At 43.7% G+C, this 26,262-nt stretch overlaps 2 protein-coding genes across 5 annotated transcripts in view; one reads left to right on the top strand and one right to left on the bottom strand.

Moving 5' to 3' along the window:
* KCND3 (potassium voltage-gated channel subfamily D member 3) overlaps positions 1-11,214 on the top strand; it is a 96,786-nt gene extending 85,572 nt beyond the window's left edge. For 3 of the 4 annotated variants that reach the window (XM_048925752.1, XM_048925751.1, XM_048925753.1), the window contains exons 5-8: positions 1,188-1,280; positions 3,800-3,856; positions 4,809-5,056; positions 7,267-11,214. In XM_048925752.1, the coding sequence (XP_048781709.1) occupies positions 1,188-1,280; positions 3,800-3,856; positions 4,809-5,056; positions 7,267-7,471 (603 nt within the window). In that variant the 3' untranslated portion in view covers positions 7,472-11,214. The remainder of the gene's footprint in view (positions 1-1,187; positions 1,281-3,799; positions 3,857-4,808; positions 5,057-7,266) is intronic. The other variant, XM_048925754.1, reaches the window with a different exon arrangement.
* Positions 11,193-21,700, bottom strand: DDX20 (DEAD-box helicase 20). Its single transcript, XM_048925748.1, has 11 exons — positions 21,486-21,700; positions 21,315-21,409; positions 20,154-20,322; positions 19,718-19,832; positions 19,494-19,636; positions 19,106-19,244; positions 18,721-18,779; positions 17,970-18,052; positions 17,213-17,318; positions 17,027-17,128; positions 11,193-16,336 (listed from the first exon to the last, which is right to left on the bottom strand). The coding sequence occupies exons 1-11, from the start codon at positions 21,661-21,663 to the stop codon at positions 15,222-15,224; spliced, it is 2,304 nt and encodes a 767-aa protein (XP_048781705.1). The 5' UTR covers positions 21,664-21,700; the 3' UTR covers positions 11,193-15,221.
* Positions 21,701-26,262: the final 4,562 nt, after the last annotated feature.

Raw genomic sequence — 26,262 nt, 5'->3', positions numbered from 1 at the left:
CACAGCTGAATTTGACCCCCCTGAGAGCAACAGACAAGGCTTGGCACTCCTGCTAAGATGCTCTGCTGCATCTCCCATCCCACCTGCTTTCCCTCCCAGCAGTAGAATGCTGCTGTTTTTGTCTAAGCAGAGACTCGCACCCGTTTTTGACTTTCAGATTCAGGCGCTGCAGGAGACACCAGGCAACTCTTATTTAGGGAGCACAGGGAAACATTTCACAGCATCTAATTGCCATTTTCATGCATTTAATTGTCTTTGAAAATGCTACTCATCAAAGACTTGCTCAGATTGATGTGTCACGAAGCCACAATGAATTTTAACACTGGGGAGTTTAAATGGTGGCGGTAAGAGAGTATCTTTAAGAACCCAGATCTTAAATCTGCCACTGCAGAACAGAAGCAGTGAGAAAAATAATCCTGGCTCTTTGGCATCACAGACACTCTCTAAACAACCCATCTCTTGCTTCCATTTCTGAGGTGTATCTGATCACAGTGGAAGTGACAGATGCTGCACTTTGAACACAAGCATCTGACTGTGGATCAGAAGCACAGAGCGCTGCTTCTCCCCCCACACCCAGCTCAGTTTGCCCATCTACTGCTGCTCTGACGAATGATCCTCAACATTACCTGCATACTGGACTCCAGCTCTCAACCTCTCATCCACACCTATTTCAGATCTTTCTAGCAGATCAAGGAGATTAACAGAGACGGGTCCGAGATCCACAGCTTATCCTAAGCACTGCTAACACCACAGCTGAGCTGTCCCTACCCCAAATTCCTGCAAGCACACAGCCCTGATGCCAAAGCTGAGCCCTCAGGACCTGCTACCAGCTTCCCCCAACACACCAAGGCGTTGCTTCTTTTTCTCTTTAGCTTTCATTTCCAGAGCCTCCACACCACCTACCTGCAGCACTTCCTAGGCTTCCTCTGCAGCTACAGAATGACTAGAAACACACTGGTTTTGAATCAGAGCTCATTTGCTCACCTGAGCTTACAAGCCAGATCACTAAGGGGGGAAAAAGAAGGAAAAAAAGAGGTAATCTCATGGGATTCATGAGAAAAACCCGAGAGAAGACAACACGGAAATTGTTATCTTTATCCCTGTGAAAGCTGATGCTGGTGGTTCTTTTTGTGATTTTACACCTGGTTTGGGTTTTTTGTTCCCCCCCTCTTTTTCTGGCTCTTTAGGGATCCACTGAAGATGAACAGCATACGACTAAAGGCACCTCCTTAATTGAAAGCCAACATCACCACCTGCTGCACTGCCTGGAAAAAACAACTGTAAGTAGCAACACAACCCTTTCTACATCGTACAGCCCTTGTGCCCGGCCCAGGCTCCATGCAGTAAAGATGTGCACACAATACGTTCTGAACTGGCCCTCCATAAGACATAAAATATGGACCTACAAACCGTGCCAGAGCAGATTGATGCTCAGGTTCCCAAGAACACTCTGCCATGGATTAAATGCATTTAGATTTCATTATCTTTAAGTTAATAAATCACTGTACACAGGGAGAAGGACATGATGTCTGCTGCTCCTCAGGCACCCACACCAGTACAAAGTTAATAGCAGGTCGCTCAGTTCACCTGAATGCAAATCACCTTGCAGCAATTAGGAAGATCCTGCAAACGAGGTGCATACTAAGTTTCATTTTTTCAGCTTTCTAAAAAGAAAAATACTGTGTTTGTCTCGTGCTGTCGGTCACACATCATATATATTTGTTGCTTGTGCTAATTAGTAACTCTGGACAGTTCTGCTGTCTTAATTGGAGGAAGCTGCTGTCACTGAAAGCAAGCTACATGTGGTCTTCAGTGCCAACAGAAGACAGAGTTGGAAAAAAATAACCTTTAGCCCTTTATATGGAGCAGAGCAGAAGGGTTTAAAGGTTGCAAGTGTTTTTTCTCACTACAAGCTCTGGTTACAAGAGAAGCTAATTTATCTCAAAGCCAGTCGAGCAGCTTCTCTGACAATGATTTTCTGTTTGTGCCATGCAATGTGCTGCCAGAGAGAGAACTTCGTTTCTCACGAGGTTATTCTGTATGCAGAAGTCTCTTGGAACATTTCAGATGTTTATCTGGTACATGTGTTTTACTTCCAGGTTTATATAAAAGGTTATGCAGTAAAGGCACACATAATATACACCGTGATTCATTCTAGAAAGAATGAAAAGAGGTCAACATTTGAAATATTCATGACTTTTTCTATCTGCATCCATCATCAAACGTACTTTTGATTTCTGACTTGCAAGAGCTTTCTTTTAGAGAAATCACCTCCACTTCCATAGTTTGGCTTATGCTGGAATATCACTTAGGCTTCAGCGATACACTGGAAGATGTCTGGTTAATTGCAGTGACCTGCTGGGTTATCACACCGAGCTCTGAAGGTCACCATTCTAAGGACTGAGAACTGATTCTTCCTGTATCAGTGACTGTTGGATTCATTTGATAAGACTCATCTTGCCTCTGTTTCTAGCAATTCTGGATGTTCTATATAACAAGCAGATATTTCACAATCTGACTCTTCAGTTTAGAGCTTCGTGCTTAACGGCTCTGCTGCTGTGACCCGTATCTCACATGAACACCTCCATTTGAGAGCTTTAACAAACTGCCTGAGGCAAACAGGAGCTGGCAGCCATCCCTGCCCCAGGGTCTGCCCTCGTGAGGCACTGACCTTGCAAAGCCTTGCAGACATTCTGACCTCTGCGTGGGGTGGAGGACATCTCATGGAGCTGCATGAGTCACTCTGCTGCTAACAAGCCAGCTAGGCTGCTGCAAGTAACACAGCCAAAGCATATCCTCATTTGTGGATGTGTCAGTCTGCCATAGTAACAAAGCCTCCAGCACAAAGCCCTGCTCAGACAGCGAGTCTCAGTGGTCCAAAATGTTTCAGACATTGCTCTTTTTTTTTTTTTAATTATTATTTTCTGCAAAGAGTGGTGATAAGAAATCCCACGGCAGGTTTGGATTCTAAAGTTCCCAATCCAAACGCTTCAAATCAGCTTCTGAAATTCTAGAATTCACACAGCCTGATGAGAAACCACGCCACGCTTCTCCCCCTGAAACATTAAACTGTAGGAAAGGAATTGTTAAACACTGAAGAGTCATTTTGTGACGAAGTCGCAGGAATGGAATGAGGAATGGTTGCAAACTTGTTTCAATGGGCAATTCACCTCTCCCCAGAGTGGGCAGAAAGAGCCCACAGGTACATTATTTACTGTCATAGCATCTCCAGTCTCGTGAGCATACAGTCTTAGAACTGCATGGCTCAAATCCGGTGTATATGATGACAAAGTGACTCTAAATCACTTGCAGCTGCCTTCATAAAGGCTACTTTGTCATATTAGTACAACAGATGGAGTTTGCTCAAGGAATTTTTCCTTTCCTTCTGATCCCTGGATGGAATATGGATATTCCCAGGCCATATTTTCTCCAAATGCTGAATGCAATCTTTCAACCCAAACCTTTCATCTGCGTTTCCACAGAGCACAACCAAAACCCAAATCCATTGGAGATCCAATGGCAATGCAATTCCAATTGGTTACCTGAGAATCAGAAGCTGAAACTTTGCTCTCCTTTAAACCTCAAAATAAGAAATTTGTTATCAGAAACGCGAGAAGGAAGGAACAAAGGGGTCTGATTCAAGCAAGGTCTGGCAAAGAGAAGGTCTAGTTGCCCATTCAAACTTGAACAAGCCGGCTGGAACGCTGAGACAACATTTGCAGTGCTGACACTAAATTTCTGAATGCCGGAATGGACAATCAAATGTGTTTTTATCTTTTGTTGGCATGTTGTCCCGTAGGGATTGTCCTATCTTGTGGATGATCCCCTGTTATCTGTACGAACTTCCACCATCAAGGTATTTCCTTTTTAATTCAATTTGTTTTCTCTATGATCTGTGTGATGTGTCTCGAGAGCGTTGGCTTCCTTTCTCGTTCCTGGTCTTGTCTTTGGGAGTTTGTGCACGTGGCTCTTCCTGCTTCCCAGTGCTCGTTTCCTTTGAGAGTTGTTAGTTGCTCCAGTGAAAACGGGTGGCTGCTTTCACCATGGTTGCTGTTGTTTCCCATCTTTCCTGATGCTGACAGGGGCTGGATAAAGTATGTACACTAGAACAACCTGAGTGTTCATGTATGTGCGTGAGAGTTCTTTCTTGCAGGCTGTATTGTCCCCTAGCACAAAAACTCCTTACAGATGCAGCTTTATGAATTCCCTTCCTTCCTCTACACGCTTCCTGCTCTCAGCTGCCGTGCTCATTTCCACTCAGTTAATAGCAGCTCCTAACGAACTGCAGGTATGCTTTGCATCAATACAAGCCACATCCTGTAAATAAGATGTAGGTAAGATGGCCCTCCCAACCCAATGTGATCCAGTTCCCATGCACAAGAAAAGAAAACAAGATCCTGAACCTCCTCTCCTCTGGGGTTTAATAATCACACAACACTGCATAGCACCGCTTCCAGAATCCAGACACAAAAATAACAGGAAAATCAGACAACATGTTAACCAGCTCAGGCTGCGTAAGTGAGGCAGCACTGACAGACTATCATGCTTCTGCCGCTGGAGCAGTTTCTCTTAACCCCCTACTGATGCAGGACAACAAAATCTTCTCTCGGCTGCAGTGAGCAGAGTTATTCACTTTCAGATCTGCCTAGTGCAAATAGTTTCAGGCACAGGCAGAGAGCATCTCACAAAGACAAGGGTCTGACACATCCCACCGACCTAGCAAAAGGTGCTGCTGAAAACAACCTGCTGCTGGGTCACAGCTGTGAACTGCTACCAGAGAGTAACAGCACTGTTCTTTTCTCTGCCAGAACCACGAGTTCATAGATGAGCAACTGTTCGAGCAGAACTGCATGGAGAGCTCAATGCAGAACTACCCATCTTCTCGGAGCCCCTCCTTGTCAAGTCACCATGGCCTGACCACCTCTTGCTGTTCTCGCCGTAACAAGAAGACCACGCACCTCCCCAACTCCAGTGTGCCAGCCACCCGCCTCCGCAGCATGCAGGAGCTCAGCACCATCCACATCCAGTGCAGTGAGCAGCCCTCGCTTACAACCAGGTATGGTCTGTAGGCTCTCAGTGCTACTGCCTGCAACCTCCTCGGGTACGTTACCCAAAAGTATGTTTGAGCAAGTTGTACAGAGCTATTTCCCAGCCAAGGAGAAGGGTGTAAGCTAGAAACGTCTTTGCTTTCCTGCCCCTAATGATAGTCCAAGGAAAGTGGCTCATAACTTTTCTCTGTAACTGCTCTGGGAGGAACCAGGTGAAAGTTAGACTCTATAGAGCTCTTCTCTGACCAGACTAAACATAGAAGGATAAATTTCAGTCTACCAAACTCTAATTGCACAGGCAGGAGTCAGCAGTTGCCAGCTCTAAGCTAGACACCAGTGGTAGAGGACCACCCTGCAGCCCAGCTCCCAGCCAGCCCACTGCTGGAGCAGGCAAGGACAACCAGCTGAACACACTGACTCAGCTCACCAGGGACACTCAATTCACTCATTTTCATTACCCAGGTCTGAATCACAATCGAGAAACAAATAAGGAGAAACTCTGCAGTAATATCTTCATAGCTTTCACCTAAAGAGGCATTAAGTAAACAGGTGCAGAAACTTCTGATTAACAGAGAACTTTGAAACAGCATCATTTTACACAGAGCCTGCTGAAAAACCATTCCCTCACTATATATTTCTCACAATTAAGAAATGACTTGCTGTAACGCAATGGAAAGCCCAGCAAAGCACCAAAGTCCCTTGCTCAAATACAACAGCCATTAGCACAGAAACAAAGGAAAGAAACTGCTTACCTTCAGAAGGCCTCAGGTACACACAGATCTCCAGCAAGATCCCCTTGCCTCCACTGCCAACCCTTACATGAGGTCTGGGAAGGGGGTGGATCCCAGCTCCATCCCTTCTGGTCACCCAGGTGCATTGCATTGTGTGCACCTGAGCCCCCGTGGGTTGGCCCTGCCTTCCCACCAGGTGCTCCATCACTGCTTCAGGCCATGATTAGCATCTCCACTTACTAAATTCTCTCAGCCCATGAGGGTTCTTGAGCACTGGGCTGTTTCTGAACCTACCATTTTTCTCCTCCCCACTCTTATCACAGGGATCTGGAAGTTGAAACAAAGATGCCTTAAGGGCAAAAAGCAGATACTTCACGCCAGGTAGAAGTAAGAAAGGTATTTCAGAGAATGAATTATGAATGAATAAGCACAGAACAAGTCTTCGGCTGCTGCAGTTTAAAAATGACAGCAATTTAAACCAGCACCTGAAACAGTAATTCAGGGGAATGAGAACTTATCCCATGTGGGTGCTATGTGATGCCAGTGATTATATTTTAAATGTCAACACTGCTGTTTCACTTGCTTACCAAACTGTGAAAGAATAGGCAGGAAAAGTAATAAAAAAAGCCTCTGAGTTGTTTTTCACGTGGGATGCAACTCACTGGGTGAGCTTTAGTGGAATGCAATGCACTGGGTGTGTGCTTACCACTGACAGAACCTCCCAGTCCTTAATGCTGTGCCACTCTCTGCTTACGACTGAGGCAGCCAGGGAGCAGAATGGGTTCTGTGGTGATCTTGGGATGCTTGAGAGATCAAAAAACATCCTCTTGGTGACTCACTGGGTGAGATAACAACAGCAATAGCTTTCCAACTGGGAGCTTTGTATTTTAAAAGGACAGGCCTTGTGTTTCAAATGAACATGTTGGGCTGGTAATAGCAGACTCCAGTAGCTGTGCAGATGCACAGAAATCAACCTATCATTTTCACCCCGTAATTAATTATAGGATGCAATTGATGCAGATTTAATAAGAATGCTCCCAGCTGCCAGATCCTTGTAACTACCACAGAGATGAAAAAAAAAAAAATAGGAAAGATCAAGGGACAGCAATTTTAAAAGAGGCATTCAGAATGCAAGGAAGGCAACATCTTTCTCAGAAAGTACTACCTGTGCTCCAAAAAGATGGAGTGCACTGTGTGGTGTGTTTAGATATCCTCTTAATTATACAAGGAATGAAATGGAAACGTGAAACAATCTGCCCTGTGAAAAGCTGTATCTAACCATGAGGAGTATTAAATAAGCTTAGTGTAAAGTAGGTAGAAATGAACAGCACCTGGCAGGGACCTGGGGGAGCATTTAAATGGATTCTTGTGAGTATTCCGGTGCCCTTCTTTCAGAGGAATAAGACATTGCTTGAGAATAAACACCATTCCTCTCCTCTCTACTGCCTGCTTTTTAAAAGGGCCAAACCACTACATCTGTTTTCCAGTCGTTCCAGTCTCAACATGAAATCAGATGATGGGCTGCGACCGAACTGCAAAGCCTCCCAGATAACCACAGCCATCATCAGCATCCCCACGCCGCCGGCGCTCACACCAGAAGGTGAGAGCAGACCTCCACCCAGCAGCCCTGGCCACTCCACGAACATTTCTACCACCACCACAAGCAACATAGTCAAGGTCTCTGCCTTGTAAGATGTCTCATGCACGGAAGGCGGCTGAAAGACCGGTGCCCCTCTCTCCCTCCACACCTCCATGTTCCTTTCTTGCTGCAAATTGTGCCTGGATGGATGAACCTGCTGGCTGGTCATTGGGTTAACGACGGAGACCCAACGAGGCAGCTTTCTTCAGACTCAAGGACGTGCTGTGGGACTGAGGATGGATAAGGAGAGGGAGGAAGAGCCTTGTTAACAATAAAACCCACGTGGAGAGCGCGCTGTGCTGTGGGACAGGGCAGAAAGCACCTGGGGAGGCTGAAGGGAAAGAACCGTCGTGGCAACAAGAGAGTAATAAAGAAAATAGAAATATAACACTGTGTATCGCAGCACCTTTTTAAAGGTTTTTAATGGATAATATTTATTCATGAGGAAATGACTGAAAAAGGTGAAAAAAACAATGGATTTTGTGATTTTTTTTTTTCTTCATGGAGCAGAACCTTTAAGCCAACCAAAACTTCACTTTTTTTTTTTCTTTTATAGGAAAAGATTTAGACAAAGAAGCCACCTGTCACAGAAACCTATTCCCATCCCTGTGCGTGTGTGTGTGTGAGTGTGCAGCAGAGCCACGTCAGAGCAACACTGCATTTCAAAGGGCAGAGCATGTTGTCATCACTGGGTGCACAGTAGGAAAACACAAGCATGTGCCAGCACATACGTGCACACACACACACACAACTATTTCACCCTGGATGGCATTCTTTATTTAGACACTTTTGTATCCGCCTTTTAAGTCAATACAGTGCAATTGCAACCAGTGTGTTTGTCTGCTAATTATTGTCTGTGAGAACATATTTGTGAAAAGAATCAACGACAACAACAAGGACAGGCTGCAGTAGAGTTTTAGTCCCACATGGGTATCTGCTTTCTATTTTTGTTATCACTTACTTGTAAGATGTGACTAGACTACCAGTTCTGTATTTTTAAAAAGGAAAAAAAAAGATAGGGTTTTTTTTTTAATACTGTACACACAAATGGCAAAGAATGGGAAAACACTGAACTCAGCTGCATCAAGTCTGACAGAGGTTTCTTGTAATGTATGCCCATGCATTTCTGTTTTCTGTATACTGAATTTCTTTGCTAGCACTGAACATACAACCCATTGTAAATAGTAGCCAAATAACGTCTGGATTTAAACTTGATAATAACCCCAAAGCCAAATATCTTGCATGGATGGAGAGGTATTTGGCTTTTTCACAGTCTAGGTGCTCCAGTTGTCTCATCAATGACTTCTGGGTTGCACTGATTTTGGGGGTAGACTAGGTTAGCAATTTTAGTTACCCATTCCCAGCACAGGAGTGGGAGCAGCACTGGATTTTGGAAAAGTATTTGATAAGAAGCGTTACAGACAGCATTTTCTTTTTGCAATTCTACAGTTGGTTTGAGAAAATTCACGTACTTCTAGGCAACCAAACCCTGTAACACGGTGTGGTACTGCCCCCTAATAGGAAGCTAATACAGTTAGCTAAGGTGCAGTCAGTCCTAGCCCCTCTTTCTAAGCTCTTTCTAGGAATGTTTTGTTATCAGGAAATACATGGTCCCAAATCACAACTCATTTTCCCCTCTAAGAATAACAACAGTTCTTTTCTTCCATTCTGCCTTTCCCAAGTCCCTTTTCCACACAAAGCATGAAGCACCCCCGATCCCCTCCCACCTGTCATCCACTGCCTGGCTAATTATTGTTATGCACAAACGTCCTTCAAGGCCCTATCCACACATCCACAGATGGCAACCGACCCAGTCCCCAGCAGCCTGCAATAGAATAGACTTCAACTATCTTGTTTCTGAGCAGTGATTTTACCAGCACTACAGAGCTCACTGCTCCGAGCACCTTTGAGACTGTTTCAGCAAAGGGATGCCTTTTTTGGTTTTTAACATCTCTCATAATCTATCCTGACGTAATATTTATATACACATATACACACATACACGTATAAATAAGTGCAGACACATACATGTATAGATAAATAGACCTACATGCTGACTTAAACAGACAAGCTAGCATTCTGCTTTGTTAGCACTCCTAACCTGCTAGTCTATGGAGTAGAGGGCTCGTGCATTAACTCAATACCCTCCTTAGGAACCTACAACATTCTAGGAATATTAGGGCTGTGGCAAAGCCTTCAGTAGCTGCATCAGCTTATAGCCATTGACCCCAGTGCTGTAATATGTTACCCAAAACTACCTTTAGTCCTGTTTTAAATGATTAAAGTGCTCTGCCTTCGCTGCTTCCTGTAGGAGGTTATACTGCAGTTAATCTTACCGTTATTGAATTTTTCTTGATGTTTTAATTTAATCTTCCTTTGCTTTATCGAATTTCATTATTTGTCATCATATCTGCTCCCCATCTGAACACCCTCAGCCTTGTAGATCAGAGGCCTCGCTCTCCACCACTTTCCACCTCGCAATCTCATTTACACTGGCACAGAATGAGCACTCAGTGCCACCGTGCTGACAGGGCACAGTGTTCCTTCCAATGCACAGGAGTAAACAATTGCAAAGAGACAGGAACTCAGCAAGGATTCTCAGTGCTGCCTTTCTTTTTCTTGCTTTACCACGGGGTGGTAAATGGGACACTCTGTTCACCCATTTCTTGACCTGTAAATAGCAATCACAGCAACCCCTGCCTAAAGCACAATTGGTGGATTTCATGGTTATCAATCAAATGCTTTCCAAAAAAAAAACCCAACATTTTAAAGAGGCAAAATCAGGAAGAGGAAAGCCAGCCCTTGGGTTTCTGGCTGGCTGCTAGGTCCCAGTTGAAGGCAGCACCATCCTTGCTCAAAAAGATTTGTCTTGCCTCTTCTACCATTAACTCAGCACATGCTGCCCAACACAGACAGTACTCAGCACAGACTTTCAGAGGACAAAGACAGACAGAATGAAGTCTGAGCCTAGAGGAATAGGACTAAAAATATTTTTTAATTGAGACATTAGCTCCCTTTATAGACTGATTTGAAGTAGAATGAGTAATGCTTCCAAAAGCACTTAAAAACATGCTTGTACAAAACCTCCCTGGATTGCCCAGCGCAGCTATATCCTCATTATGGGAGCACTGTGCATTCATTGAAACAGCAAAGACATGAATCTATTGCCAGCATATCAGTGGTTGGTAGGGCATGGCATAACATCCCTCAAATGAAACACAGGGAAGAGGCATTTGCACACCAGAGCAGGGGAACTGTACAACAGCTACTTTTTCCTACAGTGAAAGGAAGCAATTAGCTTCACTGAACTGCAGGGCTCTTCGTAGGCTTTAAATAGCAACATATAAAGCATTGCTGTGACAAAGCCAAGTCAATCCTGTAAATTCCTAGACCAGAACTTTAGCAGGACTCGGGCCATTCTCTCCAGTGGTTCCCATTATTGCCCTGCCTTACCTGCATTGCTCTCCCCACTACCATGCATGCCCAGGGCCAAACACATACACTGCTATGGATACCAAAAAAAGAAGCACATACCCCTGCAATCCTTATCATTCCTGATGCTTATGGAAAGGGGGGTCTTCAGTTGTGGGCTGCCTCCAGGAGAAGTATCCAGAAACACAGATAGGTTCCAGCCCTGATACCTTTCTGAAAGGTACAACACAGCCTGATCAGTTGCTCAGCAAAAAGGCAGCAGAATATTAGCAGTTCATTGGGAAAACCTTACCCCTCCCCCTCTAATTTCTTGCAAATCTTTATATTTTTTCTTTCTTCATGAAAAAAAAAAGATAAAAACAAATCATTTGCACATAAAGCAAGCGGAAGGGGATTGTTTTTCCAGTCTTTTGTAAAGCAATACTAAAAATACTAAAGAAGCAACACCTTTGTCCAAGCATTTAGCTTCTTTTCAAAACCATCTTTTGAGGGAAAAGTATTTCCACAGATATTCAGCATATTCTATAGGTTCACCCTCACCCCACCTGGCACTGCACTGCTGATAGGAGGAAATACACCCAACTGGCAAAGAACGATGAGCAGCACCTTCCCCATCTGGGCTTTAACTTCCATCTATTCATTCCAAAATCCAATTTTTCCTTTAAAATCCCCACTAGCAGAAGATCCTTCCCTGCAATACATCACCCTGCTTTCTGCACATCTCAAATTCTCCATGAAAAGGGCTCCCACTGCTTTCCTGCAAAGCTTATTCCAGACTAATGCATTGCAATGGCAGTTTTTTCCCTTGCTGTTCAGCCATAGTTCTTATTCTCCCTTCCTTTATTACCATTATACTCTTTCATATCTTTTAAAATTATTCTCCTTTCCAGAGGGTGAGAAAGCTGCCTTTCTTATGTCAGTAATTATCATTGCACAAACATAATGGGAAAAAGGTAAACTAAGTAACACCCAGGGCTTTAGTGTGGGACAAAGTAATATGTAATTCAAACAGAAACCTCAGAGAATTACATCCCTCTTTACAGCTTCCAGAAACAGTAAATTTGAATCAAAGCTATTTGCTTAACCTGAAATAGTTGATAATATGCTGCAAACCAGCACCTATCATTCCAGATTAGACAGATGTGTATCAATACCAGCTAAGGGAAGCAAAGTTTCTCCCAGTATTTGGCTTTTTTTAGTGCAGAGGTCATAAATGTGCTGTATCTTACCTATGTTACAATTTGAACTTGGTACATTCAAAACCAGCTTTAATTTCTGGGTTACAACCTCCTTTGTTTTAATGTTATTTATGTCAAATGACTGCAGAGCTACAAAGTCAGCAGTCATGGATGGCTTACAAACAGCAACAGCTTTGAACTCAAGACTTTATTCTGCTTTTAATGTTAGATAAATAACACGCCTCTTCCACATAATTTACCAATCTATCCTAATTAAAGATTATAACCATTTGAAAAAGACTTTCTTCAAGACATTAAGCAACTGCAGTAGCTAACTTGAGTTTGTAGCCTTCGTGTTTATGGATGCTATAAATGCTCTTACAAAGGTTTTATACTTTGAAAACTTTAAAAGCAAACACAATGCAGTGTGCATACTGATTGCAGCCAGGAGAGTTAGCCTCAGGAACCTATGTTCTACTCTTCATTGTCTTGATGAACCGCTAAGCGATCTCGAAGAAGTCATCTCACCTCTCTTTGCCAATTTGACAATAAATAGATGAAGCTCAGTTCACAAAGCCTCCAAAACACCAGAGAGAAACCTGGAGAAAGCACACAGAAAAGTACTGCTACTATTGCCAGAATGCAGGAAAAAAAACTGTGCCAGGAAAAATCATGGGTGGATCATTCAACAGACCAGGTGACAAAGACCTTGTGACAATTCCTTCCTGAGTTTTGATCTCAGCCAATAGTCTGTTACCTTCATATGTACATGTGTGCACGTGTTTCTTTTGGGCTTCAGTTTGAACTAGTGCTAGTCACAGGAGGTTACACAGCTGCATGGGTGAGGAGTTCACCACCTCATCCCATGTTCTTCTCAGTTCTGTCACAGCCATGACTGGGAGCTCCCAAAGGCTCCTCGGACCAATGAGGTATCTGACAAAACGCGGGTGATGGTATATTTTTGATAAATTAATAAGGCATTCCAATAGTATTTCTTTAGGAGTTTTATGTTATGAGAAGCTCTCAACCTTATTATTTTCTATTTTCGTACTATAAGTGGGCTTTGCTTACAAACATCAGAGGACAGATACAAAATGTACCGTATACAACTGCAGGTAGCTTCATTTGAGAACAACTTTCTAGAAGAACCAAGTTTCCTGTTGTCTTCTTTTGGAATTGTAGTGCATATGTTGAAACTTGTATATCATTTACAGTATTGAGTCTTGTGCCACTGCTGTACCTGATGTATCCAATCTGGATTAAACAGAGTATGTGCCACAAATACCAAGACGATGCCGTAGATTTCTTCTAAAGAATGTTGGGAGGTTCTTTGGAGAGTGCTGGGTGACGACCTCAGCAACGTGAGCTGCAATGAAACACTAATAGCTCTTATTTCAGCAAGAGTTGACAAGAACAGCGAGATAAGAGATGCTGTAGGACAGCATTAAAGCACATATCAAGGGAAACCCTTACCAGCTGCCTCCTTTTGATTGCTAAGGCATGCAGCAATCTTCATGTTGGAAATGAGAACAAAACACTCAGATCATGCAGATGTAATGCAGGAGAGCCCCCTTGCTGTGGTAGTTTGCTGTGGTACAGTTGAGTATGGCAGAAGAAGGAAAAGAACAAAAATAATCCTGAGCTAACAGTTAAAAGCACACATTCTGCCTTTCCTTTCAAAAGCACTCGGGTCTTGGGAGCTCCTGTTAGGCCCAGGCTAACAAGCTGTATTTCAGATGGGACAGTTTGTTTCAACTGGAAAAAAAAAAAAGCAGCACTGCTCTCATCTTGAGTATCTTAGAAAGAATCGCTTAGAGGCATTTTTAAAAAATAATATTTAAAATGAATACTGTGTAAACTAACACCCAAGCAGCAGCTGCATTTACATTCTTTCTTCTGTAGTAAAGCAACACCACAAGGGGGAATCATTTCCCCAACTGAAAAAAGAAACAACAGGTGAATCTTTCTTAATTAACCCTCTGGCTTCTATGCCACTCATGAGCTAAAGCAATCCTGAGGATCTTCTGACAGTCCTTAATACACAGCTTGGAATGTAGATATCCACAACTACACAAAAGGGTTCAAAGTGCTGCCAGGGACACCACAGGATTTGCACAGGATTATTGCAGCAACATTAAGAACTCTGAGAAGCAACAAAATTTATTCACAGACGTGTATTGCATTTCCCAAAATTGATTTGGAAGTAGCCAGAGGTGAGCAACCAAGTATCCTTGAAGACATTCATTTCACCAGATACAGGAAAAAGTCCTCCTTGGAAGTGCAAGTCATAGCAGGTAGGAAATAGAGCTTCACTGAAGGAATTCCAATCAATGCTACTCTGACCACGAAAAGAAAAAAGCAACAAATCACACACCTGCTCTGATGAACATAGCAAAAATCAATAGAACTAGCTAGAGATCTGGCTCTGTGATCTCACACGTACTAAAAATGAAGTTCCAAAATGAGTGTGAAGTCAGACCAGTGTCAGCAGCCTAAGCCAGCCACTACTTTCATCTTGTCCTGCTTCCAGACAGCTACATAAAAAAAAAACGGCAACCAAAACAGGAAATACAAATTAGATTTAGAACTAACGAGTAATTTCCTTTCTAATTAAAGCTTTTCTGTAAGCATGGCAAGTCTGATACTGCTGCACCCTGAGGAAAAGCCAGTTATAGGAGCTGCACACCTCACACATAATTAAACCATCCCAGACTGCACAGCTTGCCATTTAACTAGCTCTAGAAATGTTATTTAAGCAGTGCCAATTAACTGCACTTAAATTAGCAATACAGGTATTGAGATGCAGGTTTTAGTCTGCCAATATCAACTGGTACATTACCAGTGCCCTCTGGTTAAGAATTACAGACAAGAGGATGATCTCTGACAGTAAGCAGCTTTGGTAGCTTCACTGTGAATCCATCTTCAGCCAAAAGCCACAGGGAAGAAAATCAAGTAGAGAAAGCTGGGCTTGTTCCACATTTTCTCCTTACTGAGGTTTCCTACATGGAAGCAACTCACTTGCCTTTTGTTTCCTTACTATTTTAAAGACTGCAACTGAACATTTAGTTGTCTGCCATTTCATTTTATTAACAACTTGTAACACCACTGCTGGAATGCATATAAAACATTTACCTAAACACATCCTGCTTGTGAAAAAGACAGCAGTTTACTTCACTCAAACAATGTCAGTACATTAATCACCACTTTCCAGCAGTTCCTGAAAGTAGACCGAGTTGACATAAGCATTCATCCACATCAAGTGTCTGTAACTTTTCCTGTAGTGAAAGTGAGAAACTGCAGCATAGTAGTTCTGCCATGCTTGATAGTAAGATTTCCAGTAGTCTTCATAACCCCACGCCTCGTGAGGAAAGCCAGGAACACCATCATCCCAAGAGCCACAGGAGGACCCAGCTCCAGTCTTTCTTGGGGCAGGATTAGGGTACTGATGGGAATGTTTTTTCTTTTCTTTGGCATTTTGTTTCAGAGCTTTCTTTTTCACCTGATTTTGCTTTGGGACTTGTGATTGCTCCTTCAGCTTCCCTGGTGTGGGACAAAAGCCTGTAAGACCCTGACAGGTGGTGGGGACAGCATTTTTAGCCTGCCTGTCTGAAAATGCTTCAAAGCATGAGTTACTTCCACTACTGTGAGAGGAAGCCCTTGAACTGCATGAAGCATCACTGTCATCAGACAGAACGTCGTTTGCTACCATGTCCCTGTTATGTTCCACCTCTTTCCACTCTATACCACCATTTCTGGGGAGTTCACATTGATCTCCTGGGCCTGAATAGCTTCTTAAAATTTCAACATCTCTCTCCAACCCTTCTTTAATGAAGTATTCATAGTCTTCAACAAGCTCTGAAAAGTTCCAAGGATTGTTCTGTTGGTTTTTGAAAGATGATAAGCATGGAATTTTGGGCAGATTTCTCTTTAAGGCTTCCTCATCTGGAACCTCTGTGCTATTCGGCTCAGCCGTTCTGGAGACAGTTTCTACTTGACTCTTTTGCTTTCTATTGCAGCTGGAGGTTTTGGAGTTTCTGCTGCTTTTTTCCACCTTGGCAGAATTTGTGTACTTTTTCACCTGCTTTGGTTCCAAAGCATTTTTTGGCTTCTCTACAGAAGAATTACCAACCTGAAGATTAGAATGAGGCTGAGGTACCTCCGCAGAATTATTTTGGACAGGCTGAAGTACTGGTTCTTCTGGTTTAAGACACACAGTGTCAGAATTTACTGAAGCACCTGTGTATACAACAGGTTTGACTTCAACCTCCCCATCTTCAAACTGATCCATCATTCCAGGAGGAATAGGCTCTGCACAAAAGGGAAACAAGTAAGCACTCAATTAAGTGCATCTTTCCTTCCAGAATTCAAATGAGTACTGAAGTAACACGCAGATAAGATGTTAAGATACGCAAAATTAGAAGTGCAAACCAATGCCTTCACTTCTTGAAAAAGCTCAAATATACAGAATGCTTTCTTCACAGGAGGCATCAGGAAGCTAATGAATACAGTACGTACTGCATTACTGAACTATTCTTCATTTCCATTTTTAATCAGGTAAAAAGTTTAAAAAATTTTAAGAAGGAGAAGTGCTACAATTCCAGCAGAATAGCTTCTAGCAGAGCAGAGCAGTGAATCTTTGGCTGTTTCTATTATTGTTTCATTCTATTCTATCTTACAGCCTTGTAAGCCTTGCTGAAAGGCTTAATACCAACTTTCTCAAGTTCCAGGTGTTCTGTAGCTGCATAACAAACAGTTGGATTTCAAGTTCCTGCCTTCACCTACAGACGTGCACTACAAACATTTCCTATTCCTTCGCTTACTACAGCAGTTACACAAGCGGTCACAAGCACAGAGGATAAGAATTCTGACTGTACCAAAGTTATTTCAATTTCAGCACATATTCACATCAAACAGCTGCCACCTGAAGTCTTGAATGAACAGCAGAAAGAAATCAACAGGGAAAAAAATATACAGCTGCATTCACAGGACAGAACGTACCAGGTAAAGGAAGAAGCCGTAGGTTACATTTCTGAGCAATTTTCATCATCATGTTTTCCTCCTCTCCACGGCAGCAGTACGTCACAGATAAGCCTAAAGTTCCTGTGGTAGAAAACGAAGTATAATCATCTAACTAAACTCAGAAGAACTGGGGCAACCTTGAGAAATCCACGTGACTGTTTTTACCAAAGCGCCCGGCTCTGCCGATACGATGCATGTACGTTTCCCAATCTACTGGGACATCCAGATTGATGACCAGGTTCACTTTTTCAGCATCGATTCCACGAGATGTCTTGAGAAAACAAAGACAAAAGGGGATTTATAACTGCAGGGGCTTGAAAAGATGTTTATGTACTGCGACACATCCGCGAACAACCGCTCACGTAGCAACTCAAATGGTTGCAACACACTACAGCGCATCTACAATTTTCCAGTGAGTTTACATGGAGAACAGACATCCTGCATTGGAATGTAAAAGTTATGGATCACCTCTTTTTGTACTGGCAGTACAAACAAGTGCGTTTCTTGCAAGCATCAAAACACCTGCCAGCAAGCTGTAACTTTTTTCATGATAGAATCACCAGCAACCAACTGAAATACACCAACAGCCTAAAAAAACCAAGGCTGAGTACTTCAAACATAACCACTGCTCTGTTTGAAGTTGTACTGTGAGTACACTGCATTAAGGAAAGCCTGATTTTTCCCACAGCTCCCACCCAAAGTAAACACACCTCTACTCCTCTGAAAACTCTGCAAACTTCTGCCATTCAACAGCAAAATTATAACTGGTTCTTGAAACAGAAAGATAGCAGATGACAACTAGGTTTCAAACTTGAGCAGTGCTCAAATCAAATACTTCAATAGCACGTTTATGTTCTAGTCAAATTAATACTCTGAAATGGGTGTATTTGCAACAGTCAGGTACAGTGAGAAAGTAACTCACCAAGTCTGTGGAAATGAGAACTCTACAATGGAATTGCTTTAGTTTAGCCATAGCATCGAGCCGCTGGCTTTGATTCATGCTGCCTAGGGAAAAGAAAACAGAAACAACTTCAATGTTCAACAGTTTTATGCCTCTAAAACTCCTGGAAAACTCTACTTTATAAAGTATAGACATGAAAGGCAAGCTTGAGAGAAACTTCCTCAAACATCAATTCTAAATGAGTAAATATAATAAGCAGGACAAGTTTGAAAATACATTAAAATTACCCATTTTGCTCATTTTAAAAAAGAAACCATTACAGATACTTAAACCATCTGAATAACACAGACTTCAGATCAATTTTTACATCACCACCCCATAAGGCATGAAAAGCTGTTGAACTAAAAATTGAAAGGAAGATTTCTAATGAACACTACAAGCTAGCTGCTAGCTTTTTACAGAGAAAACAGAAATAGATTTAAGTTCAATATCTGCATTCCCAAAAAATACAGCTTCGAGCTGCAAATACAGCTTCACCCTTCACACAGGGCAACACTTGCCCAAGTATTCATTATGTGATTTTCAAACAAACTAGAGGGCTGCAAGCTTCATCAATGCAGAAATTTAACATGGAATCCTTAGAGACCCTAATGCTATTCTTACTATTTCAGCAAAGGCCATGCAAATCAAGCTTTTAAGATCAAGAGGTATTTTCTTATGTTAGGTCATTTTTACACACAATTTCAACCAACAGAGCTCTGGGCAGGCTTACCTGAAATGCACTCAGCAGGAAAGCCTCTGGATGTTAGTATTTCAGCTAGATGTTGAGCCCTAATAGAATATACACAATAAAAACAGTAATTAAGAGTGCACATATGACAGCCCACATGCATTTAATACAACACTGTTCTTTATAGGCAAAGATTCCACTACCATTTTATGGACATATTTATAAATGGACATGAGTAACAGATAATAGGACTCACTGTCATCTAATGTACGAGGTACTTCTGTGCTGAAGTTTTACTGTTGACATTTCAGGCTATTTCAACATTCCAGCTCTGTATTTCAGAAATTTGCATATTGCTTTGAGACCTTTATAAAAAGTGTTAAAAAAAAAAGACGTACAGAAATTTATCCTTGAATGGATTTATTACCTGCTATGCAAATTTGAGAAGACTAATGCTTGATTAAATGGAATCTTGCTGAACAACTCTTGCAGGTGCTGGGTTTTTTCCTCAAATGTTTTATGTGGAAGTGGATGGGAATTCACAATTTTGTAATACTGCTTCAACCCTGAGCATGAAACCAAGACATCAAATTAAGGATTTCCATAAGAAGAAAAAAAAGCTAGGCTGCTGTTTCAGCTGCTGTGACATGCTGACAAAGATTTTTAAATGCAAACACATCCACCAAATAAAATGTTACACAGCAGGTTTTTTCTTAAAAGAAAGAAACACAAAGAATCTGAAAATTGTGAAGGCATGCTTTGGTCTCAGTACACCGTTCACAATCTATTGACAACACAATCAATGAACAACTCACCAATGAGACTTGGGTCAGTGGGATTCAGCCTCACAAACGTTGGCTCTCTCATGTACATTGTCAATGCATTAGCTAATGACTCAGGGTAAGTAGCTGAAACAGCAAGCATCTGTTTATTGGCTGGCAGCGAAGAGTAAATCCAACTGTGAGAGACAAAAATGGGAATGACTAACAAAAATTGATCTAATCTGCAAATCAATACAATGGGTAAGCACTTTTCTTACTTGATTTGCTCCTGAAAGCTGCCTTCTTCCAGAAGCTTGTCTGCTTCATCAAGAATGAAGAGCCGAATACTGGCCGTGTTCAAGTAGTCCAACTCTATGAGCTGTTTTATTCGACCTAGATATGAAGAAAAAAGCAAAGTGAGCTTCTCAAATATTAACTCCAAGTTTAAGCTAAAGAGAATCTAACTTGCTATTAACTAAGGACTGGTTCTCAACAGTCACCTTTTAAAATTAATTTTAGCATCCTTAAAAAAAAAAATCCATGTTTAGAATAATCTCTCACTGAAAACACCACCTTAATCTAAACATTTTTGGCACTGCCCCTTTTTTAGTAGTAAAAGAGAGTTCCAAAGGAATCCAGATTTCAGAAGTACCAACCATTGTACCATCAGGTATCAGACAGCATCCAGTGAAGCAAAGTGCAACATGCCCATACCTGGAGAGCCAACTGCTATGTGGCATTTCTTCAGTCTGACTTTGTCCTGGCTCAAAGGAGTCCCTCCAATGAAGACATGGCATTCCAAACCTTCCATCTTTATCCCAATTGTTGTGATAACAGCATGAATCTGCACAGCGATCTCTCGTGTGGGAGCCAAGATAAGAACCTGTGAGTAACAAATAAATGTATTTGAAAGCCATGCAACAGTTTGTAAGATTGAAGCGCATCAAGTTGTGATGATTTAGAATCATAGGATGGTTTGGGTTGGAAGGGACCTTTAAGTTCATCTTATCAACCCCCTGCTATCAGCAGGGACATTTCCACTAGCCCAGGTTGCTTACAGCCCCATTCCAGGGAGGGAACATCCACAGCCTCACTAAGCAACCTGTTCCAGTGTCTCACCACCCTCACAGCAAAGCGTTTCTTCCTAATATCTGATCTAAATCTTCTCTATTTCAGTTTAAAGCCATTTCCCCTCTGCCCTTATAAAAATTCCCTCCCCAGCTTTCCTGCATGAAGCCTCCAAGCTCTGGAAGGCTGCTACATGGTCCTTTTGGAGCCATTTCTTCTCCAGGCTGAAAATCCCCCACTCTCACAGCCTGTCCTCATCAGGGAGTTGCTTAAATTTCAAACACTGCTGGTTATATTCAAATAAGTGACCAGACACTTATCCCAATTCAAGAAAGACAGAGAGCTGCTGGAGAGGGTCCAGAGAAGCCACAAAGATTATCAGAGGATGGGAGCACTTCCCTACACAGACAGGCTGAGGGAGCTGGGCTTGTTCAGCCTGGAGAAAAGAAGGTTGCAGCCCTCTGCACCTAAAGGGAGCCTGCAAACAGGAGGGGAATCAACTCTTTGAAAGGGTTGATAACAACAGGACAAAGGGAAATGGTTTGAAGTTGAGGGAGGGAAGATTGAGGTTGGATGTCAGGGGGAAGTTCTTTACTATGAGAGCGGTGAGGTGCTGGAACAGCTGCCCAGAGAGGCTGTGGATGCTCCGTCCATCCCTGGAGGTGTTCAAGGCCAGGTTGGATGGGGCCCTGGGCAGCCTGGACTGCTATGAAATGTGGAGGTTGGTGGCTCTGCATGTGGCAGGGGGTTGGAGCTTGTGATCCTCGAGGATCCGGGCCATTCTGTGATTCTGTCACCGGGGCTCACCTGAGTGACCGTGCTGTCAAGCAACAGTGCGTCCAAGGCGATGGTGGAGAAAACGCACGTTTTACCGGTTCCGGACTTTGCCTGCACGATGAGATCTGGAAGGAACCCACACACGTTAGGGAGCACCGCTCCTCCCGCCCCGCTCCCGGCCCCGCGCGGCCCCCCACTCACCCAGCCCGCAGCGCCCCAGCGGGATGGCCTTCAGCTGGACGGGAGACGGCCTGTGGAACCCAGCCGCCTCCAGTCCCGCCAGCACCGGCGGCGACAGCAGCAGCGAGCCGAAATCAGGCGGGCCGCCGGGCAGCAGCACGTCGCGGGTGCGGAACCGGCCCTCAGCGGGCGCCGCCATCTTACGAGCGGGAAGCGATGTCGCGCCGCATCTCGCGACAAGTACCTTCGGCCCGCGCCGCGCATGCGCTCTGTCCGCCCCCTCCGCCCGCCGCACCGCCAGGGGGCGCAACGGCCGCGGGGTCGCGCTGGGTTGGCGCGGTGTTTCTTGGCGGGCTGCGTTTACCTGTGTGCCTGCCCTGCCCTGCCTGCGAGTAAAACAAAATAAAACCGCGGTGCAGCTTTGCACTTCAGCCGAATCCAAATGTGTGAATACACTGTATGTGCATTACTTACTGCCCTCTGCAGAGCACGTGCTTTGAATTGCGGGTGGTTTCATGCACATCGGTTTTATTGTCGCTGCAGTTCGGAGGCTCTGGACGTGCAGCTTCCATTGATGGCAGTGGGATCTGAGAGGCCTCAGCCGTGGCTCACACGGTACCAACACACACTGCTGTTATCCTGACATCTTCAGGAATCCCCAGTGTGCTGCAATGGCTTTGGGTGTGCCAAGGTCTCTGTGGCGCCTCTGAAATTCCTCCTGTTTGCATTCCTTACAGGGAGAAAGACACGAAAGAAAAAGTGGCCGAGTCTGCTCTGCTGCTTTGTATCATTAGCTGAGATCTTCCCGTGAATGTCTGAGCACAACACCCACCTCTGCTGTGGGAGCTCAGCCCTTGCAGGGCGGGCAGATGGTGATGGCAGGGCTGGGCTGCTCCGAGGAGGTGACATCCAGCATCCTCTTAGCTCCAATTGTTCTTTAATTGTTAAGTGGATATTCCCCTTGGGTCCTCAAGGGGAAACGGGTCTCCAATGAGATAATTCTTTGGATACATCTGGGAAAGGAGACGGACAAGGAGACCTGGATGTAACAAATGCTTTGATTAAATGCAGCCTCTTATAACCCTTTTAAATTGATGTGATTTAAACAGACAACGAAGAGCGGTCAGGAGTTATCTGTGCTCAGTGGGGAAGGGTAGAGAAGAGGTGATAAAACATCCCCATGCAATGAGCTGCTCCTCCTTTCTGCTTCCCTCACCCCTCCCTGAGATAGCAGGCATGTTGTGGTAGTACAGCTCAGTGGTTTGGATGCAGATATCATTGTCCTCTGCCATGCAGTGTTGATGAGACATTCACACACATCGCTCTAATTCAGAAAGACACTGCTATCTGTGGAGGCTTAATCAATTTTCTCAGCCTCCATTGGAGTTTGGAGGGAGGGATTCCAAACCATCTCGATGTCTGTATGCTGCACAGGACATGACCACAGGCAGATTCATTGCCCATCTTCCTTTGTTTTTGTCCCTCGCTGACTGGGCTGCATCAGATCAGCTCCTGCAGCCTCCCTGCAGTACACACACAGTAGTGAAAGCTGTGGCACAGACTCTGTCTCTTTACTTTTGCATGACTTCCAAAGCATGTGCACATTTGCTTGTTCACACTAGTCAGCCACCCCATCATTTCTAGTGACAACCACAGTACCTGGTGCTTTAATAAACTCCAGCTCCATAAGTTAGATGTATCAAGAGCTTAGCTCTTCCAACACACATAGCAGGAGCTGCTGGTGGTAGAGGCACGATTCAGGGTGAGACAAGGCTGTGTCTGATGGAGGAGATGCTCAGATCCTCAAAACTTTCCCTCTATTGCTGTTCCAGGGGTGCAGAGTGATGCTACCGCAGTACGTAGAAGTGCACACTGCATTTAGAGCAGTTGAACAAGGAAAAAAAAAAATAAAGCATGGATCTGAAAAACTGGTGGGCTTTCTGCAGTCAGTTACCTGTGAATGTCAGCCTGAGTATTTCTCATCGATGCTGAAACAGTGCTGTGTTGCTGCAAGCTGACGTCTTCACATAGGAGATTTCATCAGCAGTGCCACCTTGTCTGTACTGCAAATGCCCAAGTGACTGCCAGAGGAATCATTAGCAGAAAGAAAGGCTTAGAAGAAAACCCTCCTAGGGATAAGTCATCCCCTAACTGCTCAGTGCGTACTTTATTTCCCCAAAACAGCACTCACCACTGTTTTGTCCCTCTTATGATCCCATCTCATGTCCTGATGCTCTGTCCTACCTAATGCAGAGATAGGCATCCCTACCCACAGCCGGGGATTGGTGCTAAGTGGTTTTTAAGGTCCCTTCCAACCCATACTGTTCTATGGTTCTATGAGGTGCAGAGTACATATTCCGTTTAATTCCACCCAAGATTCCTTCCTTTATGAACCTACATGTATAAATATCAGCTTTGGATAAACAGCTGTGTAAAGCATCCGGGATGTGCATGCTGATACCAAGGTCAGCTTCTCACTGCTTCAGATCACAGAGCACTTATCTTCCAGCAGCAAGGCAGGGCCTGTATCATGTGTTCAGCTTCCAGCTTGCTCTGTTCCAAGTCCTCCTAAGACTGACGTGTGGAGTGCAAAGAAACATCCAGGCATCTCAAGTACCAGCACTAAGTACTCACTGCAGATTCATCCATCTCTTTCTCTGGAGCTTATTCTCCATCCACTACAGCTAATCCTGTATTAACACTTTGGAAGAGTGGAATAAAGCACTCCAAGAGAATCTCTACTGGCTTCCAGAGCTGTCAAGTTGTGTATATCTTTTTAAAATACATTCATTATGGGTTTGAACACAGTTACTGTAAACAAGCACCTGCCTTGTCTGATTCCTTTAGCTTCAAAGGATTTGTCTTTTATATCTGCTAAGACGTGGAGTTACTCAGAACAAGTCTTGGTTTCCATAATATTTATAAAATAGTTTAAAAGTGAGATAATCTCATCCTCCTTTCGCAAACGAGTTCGGATGAAGACATTCTCTGTGCTTTGCAGCACATAGAAATCACTCTGAGGAGCGCAGCATGTGTTTGTGTTTACACTGCCATAGTAACTGTGTGTGTTCTCCATACAGTGAAAGTACCATTGATGTTAACACAGATAGTGGATTCATATTCACCACCGCTGCAGAAGCAGGCACTGATGCAGCTACTTGCAGACTGAAAGACCTCACATACACAATTAATAATGATCTGGAAGGGAATGCCCAAAAACATGCATAGTGCCAGAGGGGCAGTAAGCAAGCAGCTTGTCACTCCACCAAATTCCCCCATTCCATCTTTAATGACCATGACTTAGAAAGACAGAACGTTACTGTTTTATTCTTCCCACATTCCACTTCCAGTCTTTTTCTGACCCTTCTCTGCAGCACGCATGAATTAAATAGCAAGCTGTCCCAGGCAAGGGCCCTGCATTATTTATCTGTGCTGTTTGGAGCCTAACGCGGTGGGTGCTGAACGAGGTGAGGAGCAGAGGTCACGCTCACACACAGATACACAAACACACGTGTTATCCTTTCCCACAGCTGAATATTTCTGAGGAGAAAGTTAATAAAGTCAGAGCAAGCTCTTGGTTTTCAGATACACGTTACCTTTTTGTTATTACTCAAGGCTTGCAATTAAATGAGAGCTAGCAAGCCTCCCATGTCTTAAAAAAATAATGTTGGTTTTTATGTTAGAGAACGGCAAGTATAACGCAGGATTGCATTTTAGGTATGATAACATTACGGAGTCACAAAGAGAAGCATCAGAATATCAGCTTGGATAAACTATTTCAGCTATGGCAGTGATGAGGGGCTTACCGCGACTGCCCAGAGTTTGCAATAAATAAATTTCATCTCATTTTAATCTTGGATAAGCTTTTATACGAAGGTTTGCTAAATTATTTTTCAGCTAGTATGAAGATGATGTAGGTCACAGAAATGCAGCCAGCCGAGCTGTAATCCAATCGTTCTGGAGCTCCAGATAGCACAGTGAGAGCAGCAGTTCTGCTGCCCTGGCACTTACCCCACACTTCAGTGCTGGCCGGGGAGTTTTGGGGGCTGGAGCCCAACTGGGGCTGTGAGAGCCTTTACTTCAGGGCTGCAGGCATAGCAGGGAATGGGCCTGAGAGGAATTCAAGAGCCACAAGTGCAGAGACTGCATACAACAAACAATCCCGTGGAATAAATGGTTCTGTTTTCAGGGGTAAGTCGCCACTTAATGCACAAATATAGAAGCAGAATCCAAGTTTTTGATCTGATATTCTTACCCACGTTGGCTGGCTGCTTATGGCCCAGTGGATTTTAAAGGCGATGGATGCAATTTAGGTCATGCTGAAACCTCAGCAAGAAGAAATTCTGAAAGATTCGCCTTCAGTGTGCAATAAAGTAAAAAGAAGAAAATTCAGAGATAAGCACGGTTGTTCGTTCAACAAAGAACAGCCTCGTGAAAGCGCTGAGGAACAAGATCAATGAACTGAAAGACAACAAATGAGATGAGGAAGCCCTCAGCTGTGAAGGGATAGATGTGTTCTCCATCGAGAAGGAACGAGGCAGTTCACGTAAGTGGGTACAGCTCTGAAGGCATGTTCTATTTTTTGCCCAAGGATCTCAATTTTTCATTTTATGCTGAAATAAGCCACGTTGCTTTCTGCTGAAGGGGGTTTTGCTTTCAACTCTGTGCTTTCTTGGAGTCCTGATTTTCCACCACGCTGCACCATCTGCTCATTGCTCACACTGCTGCGGAGCGGAAGGGAGCAGAGCCTGCAGTGTTGTCCCCACTGAGAACCCAAATGTTGGGCTGTGGGGAAATC

The sequence above is a fragment of the Lagopus muta genome, chromosome 24 (genome assembly GCF_023343835.1).
Source record: "Lagopus muta isolate bLagMut1 chromosome 24, bLagMut1 primary, whole genome shotgun sequence".
Classification (NCBI taxonomy): domain Eukaryota; kingdom Metazoa; phylum Chordata; class Aves; order Galliformes; family Phasianidae; genus Lagopus; species Lagopus muta.
The sequence above is the reverse complement of the archived record's forward strand: the minus strand, read 5'-3'. Positions and strand labels throughout refer to the sequence as shown.